General features: G+C 50.0%; 1 protein-coding gene across 1 annotated transcript in view; it reads left to right on the plus strand.

Annotated features, from left to right (window-relative positions):
• The first annotated feature begins 2340 nt into the window (after nt 1-2340).
• Nucleotides 2341-10000, plus strand: part of reck (reversion-inducing-cysteine-rich protein with kazal motifs) — a 17991-nt gene continuing 10331 nt past the window's right edge. The window contains exons 1-9 of the mRNA XM_062479286.1: nt 2341-2453; nt 3897-3933; nt 4446-4531; nt 4984-5031; nt 5773-5806; nt 6727-6924; nt 7037-7301; nt 7637-7810; nt 9070-9282. Of these exons, the coding sequence (XP_062335270.1) occupies nt 2451-2453; nt 3897-3933; nt 4446-4531; nt 4984-5031; nt 5773-5806; nt 6727-6924; nt 7037-7301; nt 7637-7810; nt 9070-9282 (1058 nt within the window). The 5' untranslated portion in view covers nt 2341-2450. The remainder of the gene's footprint in view (nt 2454-3896; nt 3934-4445; nt 4532-4983; nt 5032-5772; nt 5807-6726; nt 6925-7036; nt 7302-7636; nt 7811-9069; nt 9283-10000) is intronic.

Here is a 10000-nt window from a genome sequence, read left to right on the forward strand (position 1 = left end):
CCTATGTCTCTCTCTCCCTCTCTCTCCGTTAATCATATTCATTGTGGCGGAGGAATGTGTGAAGGCAGCACACGTCAGCTCTTGATTCCTTCTCCTAGCCCCCACAGGAAGCAGGCGAGCTGTGAAAGGCTCTTTTCTCCAGCGCCAGACAGAGTTGAAACGTGGTCCTGTAACTGCCACTTGTGGAAGGTTCGAGGGCTGACAGAGAACGGAGTGAAAAGAGTGAAAGAAAGAGAGAGAGAAGAAATGGGGTGTGGGGGGGGGTGTAATGTCACCCTGTCCTGGTCCCTGCACCTGCTGTTACATGGATGGAGAGAAAAGAGAGAAATGGAGAAGGAATAGTCAAATAATGTCTGTCTATCAATGTCTTTGGAAGTGTGTGTGTGTGTGCCACCTTGGTTCAGCACTGTAATCACCAGGCCTCTCTCTCTCTTTCTCTCTAATGGACGGCTGCCTCGCACGGGCTGGGCCTTTGATGAGCCTAAGCTTCAGCCTCTGAAAGGAAAAAGCCACTGGCCTTTAGAAGCTCTATCTGGCCAGCCTGCATTTGTTTATCTTTCGGCGAGAGAAAGAGCGCGAGCAGAACGAGCGAGAAGAGGAGCGAGAAAGAGAGAGAGAGATGAAGAAGGATCTGTCATGTGTTTTCAAATGTGCTGGCACCTCTGGCTCATCCACTGCATTCGTTTTTAAGTATGGACTGGGACATTGAGAGAGAGAGAGAGAAGAGAGAGAGAGAGAGAGAGAGGAGAGGGAGAGGGGAGACAGAGGAGAGAGAGACAGAGAGAGAGAGAGAGAGAAGAGAGAGAGAGGAGAGGAGAGAGAGAGAGGGGAGGGGAAGGAGAGAGAGAGAGAGAGACGAGAGAGAGAGAGAGAGAGAGAGAGAGAGAGAGAGAGAGAGAGAGAGAGAGAGAGAGAGAGGAGAGAGAGAGAGAGGATAGGGAGAGTGGAGACAGAGGAAGAGAGAGAGAGAGAGAGAGAGAGAGAGAAGAGAGAGAGAGAGAGAGAGAGAGAGAGAAGAGAGAGAGAGAGGGAGAGGGGAGACAGAGGAAGAGAGAGAGACAGAGAGAGAGAGAGAGAGAGAGAGAGAGAGAGAGATAGAGTGGAAGAGAGAGAGAGGACAGGAGGAAGAGAGAGAAGCTACAGACATCCATCTCACCTCTCCAGAAAGTAGCTTCCGGCTCCAGGCTGTGTGGAGGAACAATGGAGTAGTGATGGATGGATGAATGAAAGGATGGACATTCACTAGATTAGTTAAGGCTGTGATAATAATAATCATATTCAGAAATTATATTCATATTGAATGAAGACAGTGTCAAGTCATTCTTATAGAAGAAAGAGTACCTTTCCCATGCTCTGAGCGCTCCATGTCTGGGTCTCTGGGTCTGAATCTATGAATCGTAAATCTCTCTTAGCTCATTTCATGACTAGGCAGTGCAGCCAGAGACTTTTGGCAGAGCCGGGATTCTCCCAGGATTCTTGTTTGTGTGCGTCTGTGGGTGGGTGTGTGTGTCTGTGGGGGTGTGTGTCTGGTGGGGTGTCGACACAGCAGCAGAAGACTTCTGCCAGAAGTGTGGAGAAGGTGAACCTTCTTGGGTTTTGGAGACAACACAGGATTTTCACAAGCCAATTACGTTCTTGTCTCGAGAGTGAAATTGAGACAGGCACAGCTTAGGAGATAAACAACAAACCTCAGCATGTTAACTGTCTCAGGACAGCCCTCATTAGCAGAAAGCACATTCTTGATAAGGACTCCATAACTGACAATAATTAGAGCTTACATACTTAAAGTATGTTTTTTCAAAAGAGAGAATCAATTTACCTCAGAGAACAGCTTCAAAGATTAAACATTTTCAAAAAAAACGGTAGGGCCTGCTCTGTCGGTCGGTCCACAAGATTTCCATGCGTCTCTGGCCTACATGGTCACAGCTAGTTTGCGATTGTTACCAATCAAATGAACCTTCAGCGCCTCAACACTGCATACATCTGTCAGCTAGCCTACATATTTTCACTGCGGCTCTGCATCGAGATTCAGGGGATTACAGGGATCCTGATCGCAAATCAACTACAGTCTGTGACACAACTACACGTAAATTGCCGAATACATCGGCAATCACAGACCGAAGCAGTGACGGTGGTCCAAAGGAAAATGTGCTCCTATCGCCTAACCCTAGTGTAAACTTGGACTAAGATGCCTGTTGAGTTTTGCCACTGAATGGCCCTCACAGTTCTGGACAAGGCTGGATCTGTGTTCAGCTTCCGTCTGAGCCATGCCAAGCCTCAGTCCACACGGTCGGGTCTCGCGAGTGACACAACCATCATGTGTTGCCACGGTGGGCAGTTTGACGCCACTCTAACCAACTTCTCCCCTCCCCAAACAGCTCACCACCATTAAAAGTGAATCCCGTTTGAAGCACCTACTGTCACGGCTACCTGGATACTGCCCTGAGTCGATGGTGAGTCCTTCTGTCACACACTCACACACCCACACACACACACACACACACACGTCCTCCTGCCTTCCTATGGTTTAGTCGGGGCTGTTAAACGGAGCTACCCAGGTTTTTGTTACAAGACAGGAAGTGGACCCTCGGCCCTGTTAAGGCCTGACAGGCTTCCGTCATGTTTGGACCTAACACAAACACATGCTTGGATACACACACACACACACACATACCTGGGCACACACAACCATTCCTCCACACGTACACATTCAGGGCACACACAAGCATTTCTCCACACACACACACATTCATCCACACACACAGCCCCCCCTCCCACCCACCCCTCACCAGTGTAATTACAAACCTGAAACGCCACCCTGCTTTTCGTGTTTCCAGAGCTACACCTCGCTGTAATCAACCACACTTAAGTACTTGGACATGTGTCCTGCTATCATTTGCTGAAATAGATCGAAAATAGATTTTTAAATGGATTTCTGGATAGTTTTAACCCCCTGACCTCCCTCCCCACCCCTCAAACTCCCCCCCCCTCCCCCTACACACACACACCCCACCACACACACACACACACAAAAACATCTTCTTCCCCTTGACAGTGATGAGATGAACAGTGAGAGCAGATGAGTTTTGGCAGTGTGATGTGTGGGCCAGAGCTAGCAGCAGTCAGATCAGTCAGGATCATCCTTCATTCCACAGCACTTACTGGACTCCCTGCATCACAAATCATGTTTATGCTTTATGAAAAGACTTCGCACTCTCCCAGCCTAGTAAACGATCCTGATGTCCACTGACAGGAACCCTTTTTCCCCAGCCAAGGGACACGTAGGAGTGTTTACAGTGACGCACACAGTGGAACCTCAGGCAGGATCCAGTTTATTTAGGGGGGGGTCATAGTTTATATGTCTGTTTGCTTGTGTGTGTGTGTGTGTGTCCGCTTGCGTCACAAACTCTTTGGTGATTGTTTTTCTGTTATTATATACGTCTTACATGGTGTTTCCATACCAAGATATGAGTTTCTGTGGTTTACACAATTCTGTTGGTGTTTTATAAATAAGTTTTTAATTAAATGAGCTGTTATATTAAAATGTTCTTAAACTTTTGTAACGTCGGGGAACGGCGTCACCAGATATTTCCATCTATTGTATTACTGAAGAAGGAACTTCAATTTGACAACTTCATTTCTTCCTCCGGAATGTTGAACGTTAGGTTCAAACGTATGTCTAATGAGAAAATCGTAGTTAGTTGTTTCTCATCAATAACGTACGCTCTCCATCACTGTCATGTATCTGTGTGTCTGTGTGTGTGCATGCGAGTGTGTGTATGTGTGACTGAGCTTGTGTGCATGTGTTCCCCGACTGAACCCTAACACTAACACTGACCTCTCTCCCCCCTCTCTCTCTCTCTCTCTCTCTCTCTCTCTCTCTCTCCGTCTGACAGAATGAGCTGTTGACCTGCATCAACTCCTCTCTACCAGGTAAGACAACGGCGGCGCTCTTTCAAAGGGATGTGTTTGTCTTCTCCAGCAAATCCCCCTGTCAGCTGGTAATCCCTCCCAGATGTTAGAGCGTTGCTTCGGAGCTGAGGCCGTGTACCCACCAAGCTCTCTCCAGAGGCTCTATATAAGTCTACACAGCTCACTTCCATGATGGATCTGAACACACGCCAAACGTTGAGCAAGGCACCAGTCAGTGGTTGAGATGCTGTTGGCCCACCAATGTCTGAGGTTCTCGGTTTCCATTGTCATTGTCATTCGAGACTTGACGTTTGCCACTGTGTTCGTGTTTGGTTTTAGGGTGTCTTTTTGTTTCGGAAAGACAGCAAGTTTTTTTTTATGGGGCTTACAGCCAACTTCTGGATGACAAGAATGGATTTCTGCACTGTAACCCTGAACCTGTTTAGATTTAGGATCCTGATGAAGAAGCTCTTTTACTGTAATAATCCAAGGGGTTGTGGGTAACCCTCGTGGCCATCTTTTTTGATCCACAGGAGCCTCCAAGAAGTCTGATGGGTGGGTGGGGCTGGGCTGCTGTGAGCTGGCCATCTCTCCCGAGTGTCGCAGGGATTGTAAAAAGGTAAGGCTCACTACACCATGCAATGTGACAGTGACAGAATATATACAGTATAAATATTATAAACATACAGAAAGAGAGAGAGAGAGAGAGAGAGAGAGAGAGAGAGAGTGAGGAGAGAGAGAGAGAGAGAGAGAGAGAGAGAGAGAGAGAGAGAGAGAGAGAGAGAGTGAGGAGAGAGAGAGAGAGATATACATAGAGAGAAAGATAAAGGAGAGCGAGAGAGAAGACAGAGAGAGAGGAGAGAAAGAGAAGATGAGAGAGGATAGAAAAGAGGGAAAGAGAATAGCAGAGAAAGAGAGAGAGAGAAAGAAAGAGACAGAGAGAGAGAGAGAGAGAGCGGAGAGCGAGAGATAGAGAGACCGAGGAGAGAGAAAGCCGAGAAAGAGAGGAGAGACAGAGGCAGGTGGATCCCTGACCCGATGTGTCTCACTTGCAATCTCTCCCCCTCGCAGGCGTCGTCGAAGAATGACATCACTAAAGTATGCAAGAAGGATACCGAGGTAAGCAACGGGTTCCATACTTAACAAGCACCACCAGGGAGAGAGGAGCACATCCTGTAGGCCTGCTGGGATAGCTAGCCTAGCCAGCCTGCGGGCGAACCCACACCCTCCATCCCCCCTCTGGCAACACTCTGAACTGACAAACAAACAAACACAGTGGGCACGATGTTTGGTTTGGATCAGCACCATGACCACCAACCTACGCACTTCCACACACACACACACACACACACACACACACACACACACACACACACACACACACACAGTAAACAAAGCACACACGCCCGTACAGTACACACACATACACACATACCAGACCTTGGTTCCTTTCATGTCTGCTGTCTCTCCCAGTTGAGTGAATAGTAGCTAGAGGAGTCTGAGCCAGAACACAAAACAGCACTGGTCTGTATGCTCTATTATGACATGCTGAATGGACCCCAGTGTGTGTGTGTGTGTGTGTGTGTATTCATGATGGAGGCTTAGCTAGACAGCTGACAGGACAGTTGGTTGGCCCTGTCCACAGTCTTCAGGTTAGGGTCAGGGTTAGCTACCTTGACACTGTCAGTATAACTGATCTGGGGCCTTTCTTATTGAGGTCTGTAGCAGCCAGAGTGTTTGTTGTCGAGTTCATCATGAAATATGAAGAAGAACCAGGAGTATTAATAAACGGTTGTGATCTTTCGTGAATCAGAATTGTACAGTTGTGTGTTCTGATCATGTTTTCTCTCTCACTTCCAGAAACCCCTCTACATCTGCATCACCAAAAACGAGAGTAAGATCACAGTCTGGCTTCAAGAACCCATCTCTATTACACACACACACACCCACACACACAGACCTGATACCCACACACCCACAGACACAGACCTGATACCCACACACCCACAGACACAGACCTGACACCCACACACCCACACACACAGACCTGACACCCACACACCCACACACACAGACCTGACACCCACACACACAGACCTGACACACACCCACACACACAGACCTGACACCCACACACCCACACACACAGACCTGACACCCACACACCCACACACACAGACCTGACACCCACACACACAGACCTGACACACACCCACACACACAGACCTGACACCCACACACCCACACACACAGACCTGACACACACACTCATCCAAGCCTGGCGCCTGAGCCTGTGATAGGATGAGAATTAAACATGCTGTAAGCCGCGTGACCCTTGACCTCTCAGAGGAGGAAGTACGTGCCCCTCCTGGCTGGCCGTGTTTACATTCCTGCAGGGCCGGGTCACGACCTCTCGGTCGGAGAACTTGATTGGACGTGTCACCGAGCAGGCCAGCCACAGATAGGCGTGATTTGTATTCGTAGCCGCGAACATGAGACTGCAGACAACAGCTCTAATGTGATCTGCCTCTGGGAACTTCACAGGATGTGAGGTCGCTGACTTCCTGTCGAGAGGTCTGGCAACTGCAGACCTGGCCCTCCACATGTTCACCATCCCAAATTACGCCAGTGTGTGTGGGTGTGTGGGAGGGAGAGGGGGGAGGATAGGGTCTACTTGTATGTATATTAATGTAAGTGTGCCTGTGTGTGTGTCTATTGTTTCTCATGTCTGTGTGTGTGTGTTTGCATGTGTGTCTGTGCGTGTGTCTGCGTGTGCGCGTATGTCCGTGTGTGTGTGTGTGTGTGTGTTGTCAGGGGGCTCCGTGTGCTGCGGCTACGCGGGCAGACACACCAACTGCAGGGAGTTCTGTCAGGCCATCTTCAGGACGGACATGTCCCCCAGTGCGTCCCAGATCCAGTCGGTCAAGGACTTCTGTGAGCCCATCAGCCCGCAGCTCATCAGCTGCGTGGCCAACTACACCAAGTCCTACCCCGTACGCAGCCCCATAGACAGTGAGTTCAGCCCCGGACATCAGCCGGCGAAATGGTGTTTCATCCTAATCCGGATTATAGGATACAAATGGATATACGCTCACCCCTCCACCTCTCCCCCCCCCCCCCCCAGGTCTGTACTGCTGCGACCGGGCGGAGGACGCCCACTGCCAGGTGGCGTGCCGGAGGATCCTGCGCACCCTGACGACAGAGCAGGAGATCATGGACGGGCTGATCGTGGAGTGTGGCAGCGAGCCCCTCCCCCAGGACCCGCTGTGGCAGTGCTTCCTGGGCAGCGCCCACCCCCCCGCCAAGACCGACGTGGACACCCCCTCCCCCGCCAAGATGGACTGTGCCAAGCTGCACTGCTGCGCCAAAGCCAATACCTCACTCTGCAGGTGAGACAGACACACACACACTCGCACCCCCCCCCCCCACACACACACACACACAGACACCTAATCCCGATTTTCTCCCTCTCCCTTTCTATCTATTTGTCTCCTCTCTCTCCCCCCCTTTCACCTTCCACTCCCCTCTCTCTCACTCTCTCCCTTTCTCCCCCTTTTTCCATCTCTCTCTATCTCTCTTTCCTCGTCTTTGCCTTTTCTTTCGCTCTCTGTTTTTCTCCCTTTCTCTCTCTCTCTCTCTCTCTCTCTCTCTCTCTCTCTCTCTCTCTCTCTCTCTCTCTCTCTCTCTCTCTCTCTCTCTCTCCCTCTCCCTCTCTCTCTCCCAGGGAGATGTGTCAGGGGATCAGCATTAACTGGGGCACCCAGACTTTGCTGGAGTTCGACCAGCTGTGTGAGTACAACCCTGTGGAGATGGAGCTGATCACCTGTCTGGCCGACGTCCGAGAACCCTGCCAGCTGGGCTGCAAGGACCTGGCCTACTGCACCAACTTCAACAACAGGTACCTCTCCCAACATGTCCACCAGTAGCCTGAGGGAACTACCTTCAGTGTTGGCAGGCTATTGGTCGGATGTGACTGATTAAGACTGGGAGTGTCCCAGAGAGGGCAGGGGAGAAGCAGGGAGACCCGTGGAGGGACTCTGGCTGGCTGTCTTTCTGTACAAATGAGTAAAACGAAGAGACTCTACTTATTATTTCCTGTGGGTACCTTCCTCCCCATCGACCAGCTCAGAGCGCAGAGGTCTCGTGTGTACGAAGAGTAGGGCGGGGGGGTTAGAGGAATGGTTGGTTATCTCACCGGGGACCTTGGCTTGCTTTCCACAGTGGAGTCTAACTGCCCCCTGAACGTTCTAGAACATGGTTCCCATTCTAGAAGCAGAACTGGAAGGCATTCCAACTATTCCATGTATTGTTTTTGTTGGAGGAGAAGAAGAGAGAGCGATAGAGGTTGAAGCCCTCTTTAGATGACGGTGGCATGGCCTCTCCCGCTGTGAGTTCAGGCAAACAAACGCTGGCTCGAGTTTCCTTTGATGTCGTCCAGGGGACTGTCGTGTGTGAGCCTTCCCCCCGTGGGGTTCAAACACCAGAGGTCCAGGGACACCAGGATGGAGGACAAACAGGACTGAAGGGATGTATGTGTGTGTTAGGGGGGGTTGTACGTGTAGCTAATAGATATATATGCAACATGCAAGGCTTTCTTTTCCCCTCCAGCAATTTTCCATGTTTAGAGAGACTTGAAAGCCAGGGAAGTGAGTCACTGTGGAAGGAAGAGAGAGGGTTTAAGTCTGACAGGAAGTGGACACAAAACACTGTTGCTGTTGGGATGATGATGAGGCCCTGTGGACAATATTCAAACACACACTCATGCACACACACGCACACACACACATTTTCACGCACACACTCACACAAAAACACACTCTCTAAGACTGTAAACAAACCCGGCTCTAACAAGGAGATCAGTAGCAGTTGACCACACCCAGCCTCTGTCTGGAAATCTGCCTCCCACTCAACCCTCCAATTAGATGACCCGTGCTGGGCCCATCCCACCAATCAAATGGCTCGCTCTGGACAGACCAATTAGCTGCTGCAATGGGCCGACATGAAAGACACTTGCTAGTGTGTATTGCTACTGTGAACCTAGTTTAATCAGAAATCAGAAAAAATGATAATTGTTGGATACGTATTTGTGCTCTGCCTCCAGCCTGTGCTCGAATACAAACGTGATGTAATTTTTCTCCTGTTTCTCTTTGCTGATAGGCCCACAGAGTTGTTTCGCAGCTGCAACATCCAATCCGATCAGGGAGCCATGAACGACATCAAGCTCTGGTCCAATGGGACGATCAAGATGCCGTTCATGAACATCCCAGTCCTGGACATCAGGAAGTGCAGGCCGGAGATGTGGAAGGCCGTGGCTTGCGCTCTGCAGATCAAACCCTGCTACAGCAAGTCACGAGGAGCAGTCATCTGCAAGTAGGGAACCCACTCTAATCTGCTCTGCTCGGCCGTTCTCTCTACTTCACTACTAATAATTATGTATCTACTGTACTCTGCCATAGTTTACTTTGCTCTGCTATATTTGACTCTACTCTCTACTCCTAATATTAATAATACCCTACTCTACTTTTCTCTATACTGCTCTGCTTTATTCTTTCTCGTACACAAACAGAGAGAGAAAGACAGAGAGAGAGAGAGAGAGAGAGAGATAGAGAGAGAGAGAGAGATGAATGGAGTGTTTGTGGTTTCTGCAAGACCTGACTCAGTCCTTCCCTCAGTGTATACATCTATAGATCCTGTCACTGAGAAATCCCACCTGGACCTCTGTGTGTGTGTCTGTGTGTGTGTGTGTGTCAGTGTGGTCAGAGACAGACATTCCATACCTCCGTGTCATTCACACGCGGGCACACGTGTGTGACAGGGAGACGTGTCGACACACACCTTTATTTACACGTACATTCCCAGCACTCCCCCTTGGGCCTGTAAACACACACACGCATGTCAGGCAAACACGCCATCACACACGCGCACACGAGTGTTGCAGTCATTGTGTCGGAGCTTGTTCCGGATTATCCCTCCTCACGCTAACCCTTCAGACGGTCTGGCCCCCCCACCCCTCGACCCCCATCAACCACCCCCTTCAATCTTTTCACGTCTTCCACAAAGCCTCACCCACCTCCCTGTCCATCTCCTC

This window comes from Osmerus eperlanus, chromosome 15, assembly GCF_963692335.1.
Source record: "Osmerus eperlanus chromosome 15, fOsmEpe2.1, whole genome shotgun sequence".
NCBI lineage: Eukaryota > Metazoa > Chordata > Actinopteri > Osmeriformes > Osmeridae > Osmerus > Osmerus eperlanus.